The sequence below is a fragment of the Coffea eugenioides genome, chromosome 1, assembly GCF_003713205.1.
Source record: "Coffea eugenioides isolate CCC68of chromosome 1, Ceug_1.0, whole genome shotgun sequence".
In the NCBI taxonomy this organism is placed as follows: domain Eukaryota; kingdom Viridiplantae; phylum Streptophyta; class Magnoliopsida; order Gentianales; family Rubiaceae; genus Coffea; species Coffea eugenioides.
Genome location: NC_040035.1, coordinates 2,056,389 through 2,074,664, shown reverse-complemented (window position 1 = coordinate 2,074,664; position 18,276 = coordinate 2,056,389). Strand labels below are relative to the sequence as shown.

Sequence of the window (18,276 nt, the reverse complement as noted above, 5' to 3'; positions counted from 1 at the left end):
AAAAAAAAAATTACGTACACTGGTACTACTATCAATGCTCCTTTCTTCATAACCATTTCTATTACTGCTAGACTAGATAGATTACCAGTTTCCGGCAACAAAAAGCCTTCCATCAAAAAAACCATCTTGATCTCAAAGTTGCATATCCACGGAAGAAGAAATGGCTGACGCTCTTATCAGTTCCACAGTTAAGGTCACCCTGGAAAGGGCACTGTCTCTTGCCTCTGATAGGATTGGTATGTTAGTTGGGTTCAAGAAGGATGTGGCCAGTATGACACGTTCTCTCCGGCTGATCAATGCTGTCTTGGCCGATGCTGAAGCAAAGCAAAACCAGGACGGAGCGGTGCAAGCATGGTTGGAGTGTCTCGAGGAGGTTGCTTATGATGCTACAAATGTGTTGGATGAGCTCAAATATGAATCTCTCCGCCACAAGGTGGAGTCCCGAAACCGACACAAGCTCAAGGTATGCTGCTTCTTCTCCTTCTCTAACATTAATCTTGCTTTTCGTTGGAGAATGGCTTCTAAGGTCAGGGACATCAAACTTGAGTTGAGTAAGATAAATCAAGAAGCCAGTGATTTGGGACTGGCCAGTAGGTCAGACGTGGCAGCTGCCCTCCCTGCTGCTGGAGATACAAGAAATCGGCAAACCGACTCTAGTGTCGCTCCAATGATTGGAAGAGCCAAGGATGAATCAAATATACTAGAGATGTTGTTGAGACCAACTGAGAAGGTTGTTTCTGTTCTTCCCATAAATGGTATGGGAGGTCTAGGCAAAACAACTTTGGCTAAATCGATATACAACAAACAGCAAATTGATGAGCACTTTAACAAAAAGTTGTGGGTTTGTGTATCGAAAAAAGTTCCAATAGTGGATCTTTTCAAACTCATTTTATTGCAATTGACGGAAGAAAATTTTGAAGTGGATGATAGGAATATCATCGTTGGAAATATTCGGAATCAACTGGGGGGAAAAAGATATTTCCTAGTTCTTGATGATGTGTGGGATGATGATCAGGCATTGTGGGATGACTTCTTCTCCACCTTGAAGGGACTCAATCCAATCAATCCACCCAAAGGAAGCTGGTGTCTAATCACTACTCGTTCGCGTGCAGTGGCAGATGAAGGCTATCCCTTAGGAGGACTCCGTGGTGATCATTGTTGGTCTATCATAAAACGAAAAGTAGTTGAAGGGGAAGAAGTACCTAATGAATTGGATGCAATTAAAGACAGAGCTATACAAATATGTAATGGATTACCACTGGTCGCAAGTGTACTTGGTGGTTTGTTGCGCTTGAGGAAAGACAAATGGCGATCAATTTTGGAGGATAGACTTTTGAACTTGAATGGAGTCATGCAAATACTTAAGTTGAGTTTTGATAATTTGCCATCACCAGCCGTCAAGAAATGTTTTGCATATTGTTCTATTTTTCCCCAGGATACTGAGATGGAAGGAGATATGCTGATCGAACTTTGGATGGCAGAAGGTTTCCTCCATGCAGGTCTCGAGAACAAAACAATGGAGGAAATTGGAGAGTATTACTTGGAAATTTTATTGCAAAGTTCTTTGCTGGAAGAAATAAGAAAATATGGGAGAAGGAGGTGTTATAAAATGCATGATATGGTGCACGAAGTCTCAAAATCAATAATGTCAAAGTCTACTAAATTCATTAATTCGGAGACTGGTTCAGGAGACAATAGTAATCAGGTTCGTTGTCTTGTAATAGACTCATTTGGAGAAGGCGCAAAAAGTCTTTTTGAGAGTCGATCAAATTTGCTTCATACATTGTTTCTAAGTCGGGGTAGCTTATCTGATGATATGCTAATGAAGTTGAAGAATTTGCACGTTCTGAATTTGTCCGGTGAAGAAAATCAGAATCTGCCAATCTCAATTGGCAAACTGAGACACTTGAGGTACATCAACTTTGAGCGTTCTAGAAGTGAAACTTTGCCGGAATCTATTTGCAAACTTTATAATTTGCAGACACTGAGGCTAAAGAGAATCGCTCTTAAGGTTCTTCCGAAGGGGATGTGCAATTTGATTAGCTTGAGACATCTCCACTATTACACCTCTGATACAGAATTTCAAATGCCGCTAGAGATGGGACGGCTGACTTGCCTTCAGGCGCTTGAGTTCTTTAAAGTGGGTCGAGAGAAGGGTCGACGAATTGGAGAGCTTGGAAGCTTGAAGAACCTCAAAGGTGAATTGGAGATACGCAATCTGGAACTGGTAAACGGTAAAGAAGAAGCTGAGGAAGCAAATCTATTTGAAAAGGCTAATCTATTTAGGCTGCAACTTGAGTGGGCCCGTGATCGAGAAGGCGGCGACTACAACGACGAAGATGTGTTAGATGGCCTTCGACCGCACCAAAATTTGGAGGAATTGGTAATTGAGAATTTTATGGGTGATCAATTTCCTCGATGGTTAATGGAATTGCCAACAGCAACCACACTTCCCAGGTTAGCGCGTTTGGAATTTAAATGGTGCCACAGATGCAAAGAACTCCTTCCCCTGCAGAACTTTGCGTCTCTTAAAGAGCTGCAGATTTGGAGTTGTGATGGGTTGACGAATCTGCCCGGTGACATGCTACACTCTTGTGCCTCTCTTCAGAAGCTTTGGGTGGCTTATTGCAACAATCTTATCTCCTTTCCGCTTGAGTTGCAACGAACGCCTTCTCTCTTGACGCTGGAATTATTCCACTGTCCCAAACTGAAAACAAGCATGACGCCCAAAGGATTTGGTTTCCTAACCAGCTTAAGGGAGCTTAGCATTGGTCCCTTCTCAGATGATGGTGATGATCATGAAAATTCTTCAATTTACAATGAGTTTGATTGGTCTGGATTGATATCCTCCTCCTCCTCCTCTTCGTCATCCGCACTCCGTGGATTAGAATTAATTGGGTTGCCACACGTGGAGTCACTGCCACCTCAGATCCAATACTTGACCACTCTGACGTCACTATGTCTATGGGACTTTGAAGGTATAAAAGCTCTGCCAGATTGGTTCGGAAACTTCGCGGCTCTTGAAGTATTGGTTTTAAATGGTTTCAAAGAGCTTGGACATCTACCCTCTAAGGATGCCGTGAGCCGTCTCACCAAACTAAAACGTCTGTCGGTTTCTGGTTCTCCTCTGTTAAAAGAAAGATGCACTTCTCAGAGCAGCGGCCCCGACTCCCAGTGGTCCAAAGTTTCTCACATTCAAGACCTACACATGTGGGATTAATAACCAACTTTCATCTTTGGATCAAATTCAATCATGTAAGATTGCCTTCAATAACCTCTTTCTTAATTTGCTTTACAATCAATCTCCCCTTCTCTTCACCTCCCCCTCTGATTAACCTTCTCGTGAGAAAACCTAAAAAAGTCTCCCTTTCGTGGTTATTTTCACAATTTTCTCTTCTCCCTTTTTATCGTCCTATTTATTATCTTTCAAAGCTGCGGCATTAGCATTTCTTATTAGGTCCAAAATATTGGTGCTCTTCATTTACTCCTTATAACATAATAGTAATAACTATCAATTGCCCCCACGTGAATGGGCTGGTGGTTGGCGCCTCCTCCTCGGGACCGTTAGGTCCTGGGGTCGAACCTCCGCAGCAACATCAGTTCGCCGTGCATTTAACGTGCTAGGTCTGGTTGGGGCGCTGGACCGGGCCGGAGTGGGGATTAGTCGGGCCGCCTTTACGGACTTGACCCGGACACCCCACTCCGTCGACAAAAAAAAAAAAAAAAAAATAACTATCAATTAGAATGACCCCAAGCACCTGTTCTGTTTCGTGCTTTGATGTTGTACTGTATCTCTGTTCATATTCTGTTCTATGCTTTGTTTTTGTAGAATTGATAGAAGAATAGCTTCACGAACAGAGGTCAGAATTTTGAAGCTTCTTCAGCACCGTCTATATGGCTAGACCTCAATAACTTTTGGTCTGCATTTCCTACAAATAGCCTATCAACGTTTAGAACAACTAGCAGTCTAGTTTTGTTTATTTTACGTGCTCTGCTTCTGTGGATTTTAAGTTATTATTGCTAAAGTCGTCATCTCACTCTGTTTAAAATTGTGATTCTAAGGGGACTGAACTTTTACCTCTTGATAATGAACTTGCATAGTTATCTGAACTATTTGACTAGTAATTGCTCCATCGGAGACATATATGATGGTTTTCTGGCACACTTCTTCTTGATTTTGGCTTTTTAGCCATGAAGACAATTGAGGAGTTTTCGCAGCTGTTGGTCACCGCCTTCATGTTTTGGTTCAAAATTCTGGTAATTTTAGATATGCTTCTCTTCTTTCACTGCTCAATTTTGACTTTTAACCCCTTCAATATCTAATCTATTACGTATGAAACAAAAGAAATCTTATCGTCATGAAGATATTTTTGAGGTAGCCAAGGAAGGTATGCACTGTTTGAGCAATGAAGTCGCACAAAACTTGGTGGAGTATCTTCCAACATTCAACTCAAGTCTGCTTGTTGTGACTTGCTGATCTTAATGAATCCACCTTGATAGAGGCTTTTAAGCTCTCTTTGCTTTTATGATTGTCGGTTGCTTCTTTTTTTATGGTAAGTTTCTCCTTTTGGGGCTTTAGTCACAATGACAGAAAACCTGCAATTATCTAAAAATTTCCATTAGCTTTATTCTATTTTGAACGCCATCTTGAGTTTGAGTTTTTGTGCTTTGCAGTGATTTTAGGCACAAAGCTTAACAGGGAACCTCATCGATTTCTCTTACTTACTGTCTTTACTTTTTCAAAGTCCTACAATTCCTTGCTGGATGGCATTCTCTTTTTCTCTGTGCCTCAGATGGCCAAAGTCTGAGATATCCATTGGGGTATGGTTCTTTAAAACTGTCCAAACGATTCAGTGACGTGTAGTCATGATAATGAGGTGCTGATTTACATGTTTTAGAACTCAATTTGCTTCTCCGGCATACTGCTCATAGTTAGAAGTTAGAACTAACTGGTGTTTTGGTAGCAATTAAATGTGGATCTCTATTGTGCCTCAGTAGCCCACAGCTTTATTGTTCCTCAATGTGAAATGCTTTGCCTGCGCTACAAATTGCCCATTATTATTTTCATTTTATGAGTTGTAATTACTTGCTTTGTAGTTGGAACCAGACTACTATAATTGTAAACGCGACTCAGGCTCAAATGTCAACTAGAATCTGCAATTGCTCTTACTTACTGATTGAATTACCTAGCTTGTAACTTTCGAAAACTTTGTCAAATCCCGTTTCAATTGGACAGATATGATTAGGATGGCACACTACAGGCACACTTTTCTTTCTTCCTAGTGTCTAAAACCTGATAAATGCTCTATCTTTGTCAACTGGCCTCTATAAACTGCTCACCAGAGTTTCTTTTCCCAACTTATGTAATGTCTCTCAAGATCAAGAGCCATCATTACCGTGAATTTCTGCTGATGATTATGGGCAGTTTGGTTGGTGATAGAGTTTTAGAGAAACAGACTGACAATGAGAAGCTTGCAAATTTTCAAGTAAGTACTGTAAGGTTAGCGATTTTGTTTTAAATGTATTAGTAGATTTACTTAGTATCAAGTCTTATTTCCTGCTCATTAGTTTAGAACAAAGGCAACAAAAAGAAACCCTTCCTTTCCGTAAGATTCCCAGCTCAAAAATGACATGGAATTTGCTCTTCTATCTTTATTTTAAAGTAGGCAAACATGCCTTCTTGAGATTTTCAATCTAAAACCTCCTTATCCAGCCAAGTACTCTAAAAGTTCATTTGGTTATCAATTTGCTAGAAAAGAATGATAATGTGTTTACATTTATGAAATAGATTGTTAAATCAAAGTTTGACGGAAGATGGACAAAGATTTTAAGAGTCAATTTCTAGTTTTTTTGTCTCTTCAGGACAACATACTCCAGTGAAAACATTACTAAATTTTTTTAAATCCATCCAATATCAGGTGATAAAAATTGTACAGCAAGATGATTTAGTTGCAAAATATCTAAAGTTTTAAAACGTCTGCTTCCAAGATGTTGTCTAGTAATGTAACAGTAAGGACTGAAGAATTATCATTTAGCAAGTTGATTGCAGGTTGCACTTAGAGATCTCAATTGTTAATTGTACTACCTTATAGGCTGTGAATTATGGAAGTAAATTGGCAATTTTGGAGCTTTAGTTTGTTGAAGGCTAGTAGTCTGCTTTGTTGAACTTCTCTTGGCTTTTTCAGTCTGATTCAGAGAAACTTAACAAGTACTGTTTCAGGAAGAAAACAATATCGCTAACCATGTATTAAATTCAATTATGGAATACAGGTGTTCAAGAGCAGATTATTTGATGTGGACAGTTAAGCAATGTCAAAGCTGAAAACTTTTGTATTTACGTCTAGTGTACAAAATTCTTTGTGTTAAATAAGAACTAGCAGTTTACTTTTGCTCAGCTCATATGTCTGCTACCTCCAGTTGTATATCATGATTGCTGAAAGGAGCTAATTCTCTTTAAACTTGAGATTCTACAAGGATTGAAATGCTTACTCTGAACTTCCACCTCTTGGGAATGTATTTATCATCTTTCTCCAAATTAATCTGATTATTGGTATTCTTATTATGTCTTTTAAATGATGGGATTCTACTTTCTTCAGCTGTGATCTCTTTACATAAATCCAATGGTCAATCGAGTTACTCTGACTGCCCTTGGTTGTGAGATTGGTAGTCTGATAATTTATAATACCAATTATCTTCTTCCACTACTTAATTTTGGGTTTAAAGCAGTTTAATAACCAATGCATTAACTAAAACCTTAAAAAAATTGTCATGTTTAAGACATTTTCAAGCAGCAGAGACTCGGTAGACTATCCTTGAAGTTTAAGTTCAAATGCAATGATATGAGATTTTAAGAGTAAAATAGTTGTAATTAGCTCTACTTGTGGGTGCCAGTCATTATTGTTATAGAACTTTTCTTTTTTCAGTGTTTTGAACAAAAGCTAATATAGTTTTTGTGATGCTTCTGGTACTTGTGGACTGAACAGAAAGATTTGACATCTGCTTACTGATTTACGTTAGAAAAGAAGAAAAAAAAAACAAATATTGATTTAGCTTTCTGAATAATTGACTAGACAAAAATGTCATGCAATTTCGTGTTTGCCTCATGATTTGCTAATGCGAAGTCCTGAGTCTGAGTTTTCTGTTTTGCAGTTGCTGTAGGTTTATAGCTCTGTAGGGAACCTTGATGGCTCCTAATCACCGCCTTTACTTTTCAAAGTCCTTTCTTTCCTTTGAAGTATATCAAGTGATAATTGGAGCAGCAACAGAGTAGGTCTGCCAAGTAACCCTTTATCATGAATAAGTGCAATATTTCATAACCTTTACGACTAATAAACCATGCACGGTTCCATACCAATCTAAACTAACGGAACTAAACAATCATTTTGGTTAATTTAAAATGTCAAATTGGTATTTCTCCCGTTGTATCACATCTCATTCGCTGTTGCAAAGATCAAACATGGCAAATGGTGGTCCAATTCAATACCATCCATGTTTCAGTACTACACTTAAAGCTTCAGTTGCATATTTTTTTCAGTGACCGAGATTTTCTTGGGTTAACTGAATCACGTTTTTCAGTTGCATAGTTTTGTTTATCATGCATATCAGTTACTGTGATTGCTAACATCGGTGCACTCTCTTTAAACTTGTGATTTCACCAGGATGAAGTGATTGATCTCTCTGAAGTTTCACACGTTGAAAATGCATTGGACATTTTAGATTTGATACCACAAGCAGCAATTCTACAAACCTTTTCTATAAGACTTTAAACCCGCAATTCTCTACTGAGCTCCTTTCTCCTGCACTTAACAAGCAGATTTTTGAGGTCTCTCCCCTAGATGAACTTAGATTAGATTTTTATAGCTGGTATTAATTAATTTTTGTTTTGCATTTCCTACAAGTTACCCATCAATATGAAATAAGCACTAGAAGTTTAATTTTGTTGATTTTATATATTTGCTTTTGTGGATGTAAGACGTGATTGCTAAAGTAAATAGTTGCTCCAAAGTTTAATCGCCTCTTGAAGGCTCATTTATCAAGCTTCTTGAACCATTTGATTAGTGATTTGTTTGATAAGTCTCGTAGATGATGGGTTTCTGTGTCACTTTTCCTTGGTTATGATTTTCTAGTACGAAAGATTTCAGGAGTTTTCAGAGCTGTTGGTCATCAAATTGGTGTTTGTTGTAGTGTCTGGTAAATTCAGATATACTACTCTTCTTTTACTACTCAAATTTGACTTTTAACTACTTTGATTCTGAACATATTACAACCAAAACTTGAGAAATCTTCTCATAATGAAAATGTTTTTGGGAGCAGCCATGGAAGATGTACTATTCATGCAGTGAATCTGCACAGAATTGTTAGAGTGCAAGTTTTGAGACTGCCAAGCGTACTTGTTGGCTGCTGCCACTTGCTGCAATTATTTCATCAGCTGTGATGAAGGCTATTAAGCTCATTCTGCCTTCTACACTTGTTGGGTTGCTCCTCTCTTCATGGTAAGTTCTTATTTTAGTGTTTCAAATACAAAAAAATGTCATGCAACCATGTGCTGGCTTTATTCTTGACTATATGCTATCTCGAGTTTCTTAAGTTTGATTTTCTATGTTTTGCAGTAGGTTTACGCTCAAAGATCAACATTAAACTTGATAGCTCTTGCTTACTATCCTTGGTATACGATCCCTTGCTGAACCAGATCCTGTTTCAGTTAGATCAGATTCCCTTTTGCTCTCTGCCTCGGATGGCCAAAGCCTGAGATCTTCCTTGTCAGCGCGGTGATTTTAAACTTTCCAACCGATTCAGCAATTTGTAGACATGTTGGTCATCACTTTTAACTTTTGATTCAAAAATTCTGGTAATTTTAGATATGCTTCTCTTCGTTCATTACTCAATTTTGCCTTTTAACCACTTTAATGTCCAATTTATTATGTATAAAACAAAAGAAATCTTGTCGCCACAGAGATATTTTTGAGGTAACCAAGGATGATGTACCGTTCAAGAAATGAAGTTGTACAAACCTACTTAAGCTATTTAAGTCTGCTTGTTGCGACTTCATGTTTTTAATGAATCCACCTTGATAAAGTCTCTTAAGCTTTCTCTGCTTTTATGACTGTTGGCTGCTTCTTTTTTTTATGGTAAGTTTCTTGTTTTGGGGCTTTAGTTACAATGACAGAAAACTTGCAATTATCTGAAAATTTCCATTAGCTTTATTCTACCCTGAATGCCATCCTGAGCTTGAGTTTTGGTGCTTTGCAGTGATATTAGGCACAAAGCTCAACAAGGAACCTCATTGATGGCTGTTACTTATGTCTTTAATATCACAAAGCTCAACAGGGAACTGCATCGACGGCTCTTACTTACTATCTTTACATTTTGAAAGTCCTATGATTCCTTGCTCAAAAAGATCTTGCTTCAGTTGGATAGTAACATCTAGGATGGCATTCTCTTCTGCTATGTGCCTAGATGGCCAAAGTTAGAGATTTTCATTGGGGGTATGGTGATTTTAAACTGTCCAAATGATTCAGCGATTTGTAGTCATGATAATGAGGTGCTGATTTACATGTTTTAGAACTCAATTTGTCATCTCTCGCATACTGCTCTGTTGTTCCTCAATGTGAAATGTTTTGCATGTGCTACAAATTGCCTATCATTATTTTCAAGTTTATGAGTTGTAATTACTTGCTTTGCAGCTGGAACCAAACTACTGTAATTGTAAACACGACTCAGTACTTGCTTATCCATTTAGTTTCATAACAAACAAGACACAGTTTAGCCTTTTGTAAGATTGACAGAACAAAATTATTGTTGAATTTTCTGAACTTTCTGATTAGCTTTCTTGTTCACATATTGCCTCAGCTCGAATTTTCTGTTTTGCAATGATCTCGGGCTCAAATGTCAACTAGAATCTAAAATTGTTTCTCACACCTTGTGCCCTTTCCTCGTTATGTTGAACTAAATTTACAAGGTCCTCCTTGCGGGGCATGTGGCTGATTATGACTACTTGTGCATGTGGCTGATTATGACTACTTGTGCCTTTTCTCTACTTGCAGCAGCCAGACAAAAAACTGGCCTTCTCTGTGATAGGATGGAGTCTGCTTGCGGCGACCTACTATCATTTCCAGTCCCGAAAATGGCACCGTGTGCTGTGTTGCTTTTTCTGGTTTTGTTTCACGTTTAAACTTTCAACCATGGAATAAGCCTTCTTCTTCTTCTTCCGGATGCTCAAGGATCCGCCACCATTTTTGGGGTGAACATTCAAATCTTTTCTTGGACAAGCCAAATAAAAAAAGGCTACCAGTTCATGGGGCCAGATTAAATCCACATTGGGTTTTGGTGCCAAGTTAGCTTACTTGTCAGTTAGTTAAGACAGTTTGGGCCACGAGGGATAGAGGCACAAGCATACCAATACTGGATTTAGCTGAGACAGTAAGAGTAGCTTTGATCAAGGCTAGAGGAAAGAATTGGACAGAACTAGAGGTGGCAAAATGGGCGGGAAGAGCGGGATTTGCTTGGGTTTGAGATGAAATCGAGTCATATGCGTTTGGCCCCAACCTTACTCACATGTGTTTTGGGACTAACTTGGGTGGGATCACTTTGGAATGGGTTTAGATTGATTCCGCCCAATACCCAAATCTATTTTCTACATATTTTTTTTCCTTTAATTCATTTTTTATTTTTTTAAATAATTTTAATATTTTTGATTTATTAAATTTTTTTTAGTTTTATTAAATAAACATGCAAGTGCTTTATACTCAGGATTCCCACCAAAAATTGGATTAACAAATAAAGAAAAAGATAGATATACCGTCATATTCCAACATATATCAAGATGGCCAAGGCACTTAGGGTGTTGAATATTTATCCTCATCATTATCCAAGGAAAACAAGTCTCAACTAACTGAAATGCTGGAAATTCTTGTGGATAATGACTAGGAAGACTGCTAGATTATATTCGCTAGTAAGACTATCAAAATTTTTAAAGATAATTTTTGAATCTAAGACTCCGTTTGGATTGGCTATTTTTTCAAAAAATAAGTTTTTCAAATACAATGTTATAGTAATATACAATAACTTAAAAAACATCACATCCATATTAGTATATCAAATATTTCAAAAAAATCTTATAATAAAAATTTTTCATATACACTGCTACAATAAAATATTTCAAAAACACCCTAAAAAACATCTAATCCAAGTGGAGCCCTTGCTATATGATCCCAATACCCAAGTATTTTCCAAAATTTCCCATCAATTAATGGGTACAATTGGAATTTGTCCCATTTTAAACTCAATATCAAATTTCAATATCCATCCCGCCTAAAGTCCTCATGGGCATGGGTAACCCATTGGGACTTGGAACAAATTGCCACCTCTAGATAGAACTCAAGATCCATATCCCCCAAAAGCAGCTTCTATCATCGTTGATATCCAGAAAAACCAAAGACATTAGACTAGTAACTCTGATGAATGACATCAACAATTTATGCTCTTTGTTTCAAAAATGCTCATTTTGTTTAGATATAGCAAATGACAATATAAGTAAATTTGTTAGTACTTGTGCAGTAGGTATTTGTGGTGATAAGGAATGGAACAATCCTCAAGGCGTTTAACACCTTTGTATTGCCTCTCGAAACCGTTGCTGTACAAGTGTAAAGTTCTGATTTTATCAATACAACTCCTATCGTTTCTGGAAAAAAAAAAAAAAATTACTTGTCAGTTAGGCATCTTTAGGCCTTGTTTGGATTGTATTCTTTTGTACAAAAATTTTTCAGATTTTTCCAAGAATATATCTTGACACATTTTCTAATCATATTTTTAGCTCATATGCATCATATAAAAACAAGTGCTACAGTCTATTTTCCTACAAAAAAAAATTACTATCCTATAGCATATATTTTACTCTAATGTTTGTGTTTGCACGGATTGAGTCCCTCATACCAAACTAAAGCATATATTTTACTCTAATTCTTGGATAATGGTATGATAAAGATATTTGACACATGCATCAATAGATGAGGGAGAACAAGCTAATGATTTGCAGTCATTGTTTGCTTGAGTAGCAATAGCAAGGACAAATCATATTGCCATAGCTCAAAATTTATTTTCCGAGCACATTTTGTTAAAATGACGCATTACGTCCAAACTACATTTGGACTTGAGAAGGGCAAATTTAGTATTTTATGCAAAAAATTATTGTGGAAATAAAATTTATGTTGTGGCATTAACAGCAACCTTCGTTTAGAGCCATTATTTTTTTTTTTCCACCATCGATGTCAAAAATTGCAAAATTTCAAATATGAAGGGTGCTGCAAATGGAGGTAGTAATGAAAGAAAGGAGATAAAAGATTGGTATACGTTGAAGTTACATTTACCTAATTCATCCTTTGATTTTAGATTTTGCACACTGGAGCTTAAGTTAGGTAATTGTACATCATGTGGAGACCAATGCTTTTTTTGGGAGCTTAGATTTGACAGGAAATGAGAAGAAAGTGAGAGAATATAGCTCTTTTATGATGTTTGGGAGTTGTGGAGCGATTGAAAAAAAAATGGGAAGATTTTGGATGGATCATTCTAGCATTTACAGTTAAAATACTTTTCCAACAAAACAGAGTTGAAGCAAGCTTTCTAAAATTTTTTAAAATACCAAATTTATACTTAAATGTCTATTAAACAAAATTTTATTGGCATATGTATCCAATATCATTTTATTTCTTTACTAAACTCCCAAACAATATCAAAACTAAATCTCTTCTTTTCTTTTCTTTCATGACTTGAGCTTTCTCTTCTTTTCTTTTCTGTCTAAAACTCCCAAACTAGCTGCAAATGTTGAAAATGTTAGTACCTCTTAACTGTCAAGATGGCTTACATGGATACAGATAACAATCAGAATGTCCTTTAACAGTGTGAAAAGATGTCAAGTTAATGACTATCTAACCCGAAATCTATTGGTACCTGCATGTATTTAGATGCAAATTAGGTCATTGAATATGCTTTTGATACTAATCAAACTCCAAGTGCTAGCTGCAAATCATCTGGATATTACAAAAGCTCTTTTCCTTTTCACTCTAGAACTCATTTTTCTCTTCCTTCTCTCCAAATCTCTTCCAATTTGACACTCATTTAGAGTGCTTTTATGCTTTAGTCTTTTAAAAAAATGTAGTTAATACGAAAAAGCATATAATACAAGGAGTACATTGATTGTGATTGTGTGTATTAACATAATAAGTTATGCTAATTTAAGTATGTCAACGAGTGCCCATAGTAAATACCCGATTAATATGTTTTGTTATATTTCTTTGAATTTCTTACTTCTAGTGATGTATTAAATATTAATGCTGAAGTTAGGCGTAAGAACAAGTAAAACTTCTTCTCTGATCTTCAATTGAAAGCTGTTGCAGCATATGATTGAGGATTTATGAGCCACGGCCCAACCTGCCCAACCTTTTCAAATATTTTGGCAAAGAAAAATCTTGTGTGTTCTTTGTTCTGATTCTTGGCCCTGCTTCTTTATGCCTTGAGAAGCTACCAAGAAGATTCGAAGAGAATGATGAATGAATTTAAGGGCTAACTATGCTTTACCTCCTTGAACTTGGGAGTAAGACGTAACACTTTGTCCTTTTGAACTCAAGATATATACACTTTGCTCCCTAAGATGACTTTGTAAAATGTTTAACACAAAGATTAGGTCCAAAAGCTGAAAGAAATCACGTTAATGCCCAGAAATGATTAATCCCCAGAAATGATAGCTATATGGGTGGCATTTCCCTTCAGGCAGGAATTTTGGGTGCCTATTGGCACACTCAATGTACATGATTGAAAAAGAAAATTAATAAGGGACTTGGGTAATAGTTGCACGGCCAAAAACCTCAAAAGCGTCCAAAAATAAACAACTACACCAGACTTGCACGGCTCCTCTTTCTTTCAGAAAACTAGGGAGGGACAGCCCGCGCGACGTGCGGGAATTTGGTGCTTGTGATTCAAGATAATTAATAATTATTGTTTAATATTTTGTAGTATAGGAACTGAAGTATGATAATTTTATCATGTGATTTTAATAGAAAAATCATAAGTTACATAATGAGTCAATAAAAATAATGTCCAATGAGACATCCTTATCGTTATACTATATAAGAATCCGTTGTGATTAAAGGTTATGTTTGAATTTCAACTGCAAAGATAAGGGTAGTTTGAAAATGTTAGAATATTTGAAGTGCAATTGAAAAGTATCCAAAGATACGTCTCTTCTAAAACTTATCCAAGATGATAAAACATTTTAAAGTATCAATTGGACCCTTCATCTCTCGAATCTATATATGTTCGTGAAAAATCTCTCAAGCAATGCTTCTGATTTCTCCCTCGACTTAAGCTCAAGCTGAATTATCAAGTCAAGTTTATCCATCAATCACTTTGCGTCCAATCTAATCTAAAATAATTTTATTTTTGACTAACTATTTATATAATTTGGTGAGCATAATACGACTTAATCACATGTTTCTTACAGAAATAATAATGCCCAAAAGTGATAGATAGATAAGAAACTTAAGTGGTCTTTTTCAAAGTTTTGTAGAAACTATTCAGATTTGGTGTTTTTTGCTAGGGGCATTTCTTTATAATCTCATAAATAAGTTCAAATCTGCATAATTGTTAAAGATCTGAATTGAAACTATCTTGATTATAAAAAATTGGTGCAAATAATATTTTCTAAATTTGAAATTGTAGAAAAATGGTAACTAAAATCAGAAGAAATTTCTCATATGAATTCGAATTGCAAACTATAGGTAGAAACTGCTTAATGATATTTTCCAATGTTTACTTTATAAGTATCCAATATAGCATTTCTACTTAATTGACTCGTTTGAACTTTGGATAATAGTTGCTTCAATCAAATCAAGAAACATTATTTATCATTGTACAACATACAATTATGAGTAAATGAATTAATACAATGCAATCAAAATGGTGCTGTAGCGAAAGCATTTAAACTCATCAAGTCCCATTACAAATTCTTTTAGATAGCATAAAAAGCAAATTTTTTGTATTTGAAACTATATAAACAGTAGAAGTTCTAAATTCAAAACTCTGGTTTCTTAAATCTCACACCTCGCCGAATGCTAATATTTTTTTCTAGTTTTTTGAAGTTTCTTTTAACTTTTGGAAAAAATGTAGTTTTTGTCCTTAGTGTTTTGCACTTGCACGGTTTTAGTTCTAAAGTTTTAGCAAAAACAAGTATGGTCCTCAATTTTTGGCACTTGAACTATTTTACTTCTAAAAGTTTGATCAAAAATAATTTTTGTCCCAAAATGTTTCCAATTTTAAGCAAATTTAGGGCAATCGACTAACTTTTTTTTAATTACTATGGGAATTTAGTAACGTTCAGTCATGTGTACATTAAATTAATTTTGTAAGCAAAGATGCAATTCAATGGCTTTTTTTCGTTTCTTAGGGTTGGTAGGGATAGAGAGAAAAAATAAGTTTTAAATTGATGAATTAAGTGATTCAACTAATTTGAATTTTGTACTTTTAACAAATTTTTACCAGTTAATTAGTTAGCAAATGAATTGTTTGTCCTTAATATTGTTGTTTAGAGATAGCCACTATTTTTTCTTTATTTTTATATTTAATATAATGGAAACATGAATAAATTCTGTCAATAATGTAAAAATATTCAGTTATGCTAAATCTACTTTATATTGGATACGTTAGAGACCAGAGTTGTTCTTATAGAAACTTTAGGGACTACAATCGTGCTTGAGGACTAAATTTGTTTTTGTCAAAACTTTAAGGACTGGAGCTCCACAGGTGCTATATACAATGGTATTTCTTCCTTTTTTTTTTTGTAATGCTTAAAATACCCTTCCTCATACTGGTCATCTAATCTAATTTTTCTAATGCTTCTGTTTGAGTCCTACATGATTAGAGTTCTGTTTGAGTCCTACATGATTACAATCTTCCTAAACAAATGATTGTGAGAGATATAATTAAGTATCGTATGTTTTGTGTAGTTCCACAAAACAATCTTTCTAATCTGATCTTATTAAACTAGTTGATGGTCACCATGCCCAAGTTGAGAGTACAGTAAATATTTATTTCTGAAGGATTTGTTGTACAGAGCACTTATTTATATGCATTACAAGCTAATGAGTTGGTTTGTTTATGTGATAATCAATCTATATAAATCACCATCGCACCGTGGTTGATTTTTTTAGATAAATTTTCTAAATCAGTAAGGCTGAATAATTGTTTAGGCCTCTATTTGCCGAACTTCATTTCAGAATATAAAGTTTGAAGCAAATCCACATTTCAAGTTATTCTTTGCCAAACTTCATTCACCACAGTTCAGAATGTGGGGTACTCATTGATTATGCAAAGTTGAAAAGGCTCGATGCTCAACATCAACAATATCAAAATTTGAATTAACAAATAATTAGAAGCCTAATAGATTTCTGTATTGACTATTCACTTAATATACGTCTCTAGCTAACAGATTAAGGTGTGCGTTAAGACCAAATTATGTTCTAATTAGTTCATCTTTCAAGGATTAACGAATGAATGAAATATATGTTAAGCAAACAGCAAATGTAACGATGAAGGCCCCAGCAAGAAAGTTAAAGTGAAATTCCCAAGCCAGGAATTTCCATTTCAAAGCATCCAAGAAATCTAAAGTGAAGATGCCGAGCAAGGAATATATATTTCCATTGCGAAGGAAGGCATCAAAGTTAAGAATAACTCTGCACTTTTAAGCGACCAAATATCAATGCTCTTCTCTCTACCCTTTGGTGTATGGATAGTTTTTACATTATTGCAATTTTTATATTAACCATAAACATAGTTACATATTCCTACTTAATTAAGTACGAAAAATTTAGCAATTTATTTATGCATCAACAAATATTCAATTTCCAGCAATATTAATAAATCTATCAGTTAATAGTTAAAGTTTTTTGACACTAAGTTAGTCCATATGGATAAAAAGAATTAAACAAATTTATCATATTGTTAGAAGAAAGAAGAACCATAAGAAAAAATAATTCAAATTTACCTAAAAAGATAAATTTTTTAGGACGAGAAAAATTAATTATAAAAGAGTCGGATACAAAAATGGGGAAAACTCAAGTATCCAAATAACCGGTTAATTCCCCATCAATTTCCACTCATTTTCAATTTCCACCTTTTGAAGTCTTCTTTCGACAATCTTCTATTATCACAACTCGATTTAAGTTAAACTTGTGAACATATCATAGGCAAATAATTCAATTGTAAAAATTGAAATCCACAAGAACATGCTCATTTCCCCCTTCCCAAAACATCCCAATTCAGTGAAAGTGTATAATCATAGTATGAGCTAAAGGTCTATTTCACTTCTAATACTCAAAAAAAAAAATAGTAATAAAGAAACTCCTTAAACTTTCACCACTTAAATTTTGCATGCTGTACATAAACAAGACATTTTGAAACAAAATGTTTGAATTTTTAAAGTGCTAGAAAGCTTGTGGAATTGCGAGTGACTATTTTGGCAATTTCACAAGTGTAAAAGCTAAGAAAGCACCCAACCATTGGCCAATTATGTCGCTACATACCAAACCAGATTGCTAACCCCACTTCATGTTTTTGATAAGTGAACCACAGATTATTTTTTAACTTTTTCCCCCACAAAATAACGACGTTTTTAGTCTATTTCCCAAGGATTAATGACTGAGGCAATTAATGTTGCAAAGTCACCGGCTATGGTTGTCATTTCTTCTTTCTCCTTTACATTTTTATCGTTGAACATAGTTTTTCTTCTTCTTCTTTTTTTTTTGCGGGGGTCAGCCTTGGGTCAAACCACTACTCCGACAAACTATTGAGATATTTTCCACAGCCAAAGGCCCCAGACAGCTTTCAATCAGAAAAAGATGAAATACCTGGCCAAGCATTGATCAATAAAGGCCAAGTCAATAATGGCATGCAAATGACGATTTATTAGAGGAGATTTATTAGAGTCTCAATGATGATTACCATTTTCTTTTCTTTCATCATTCAACACGGTTTCTTTTCCTTCTGATACAAATATTGAGGCAAATAATAAGAGAAGCAAAGGACAAATGTTTATTTTTTTATAAAACTCACACAACTTATAACATGAAATTACTCTATTTATAGAGTTTAAACCAACTCCACTAACTATCCCACTAACTCCACTAACTATCCCAATAACTCCACTCACTCCACTACTAACTCCACTAACTCCACTAGGTACTCCACTAATCCCACTAGTTATTCCACTAACTCCACTAATTAGGTAGC

At 35.5% G+C, this 18,276-nt stretch overlaps 1 protein-coding gene across 14 annotated transcripts in view; it reads left to right on the top strand.

The window, feature by feature from the left end:
• The window catches only part of LOC113781390 (putative disease resistance protein RGA3), an 81,673-nt gene continuing 63,397 nt past the window's right edge, over positions 1-18,276 (top strand). For 4 of the 14 annotated variants that reach the window (XM_027327622.1, XM_027327346.1, XM_027327553.1 and 1 more), the window contains exons 1-3: positions 1-3,210; positions 4,190-4,553; positions 4,675-4,821. In XM_027327622.1, coding sequence (XP_027183423.1) covers positions 161-3,210; positions 4,190-4,205 — 3,066 coding nt within the window. In that variant the 5' untranslated portion in view covers positions 1-160 and the 3' untranslated portion in view covers positions 4,206-4,553; positions 4,675-4,821. Of the gene's footprint in view, positions 3,256-3,829; positions 4,554-4,674; positions 4,822-5,378; positions 5,487-6,270; positions 6,502-7,149; positions 7,271-8,126; positions 8,191-8,313; positions 8,493-8,609; positions 9,654-18,276 lie in introns of those variants that run through there. The other 10 variants (XM_027328081.1, XM_027328030.1, XM_027328127.1 and 7 more) reach the window with 8 other exon arrangements.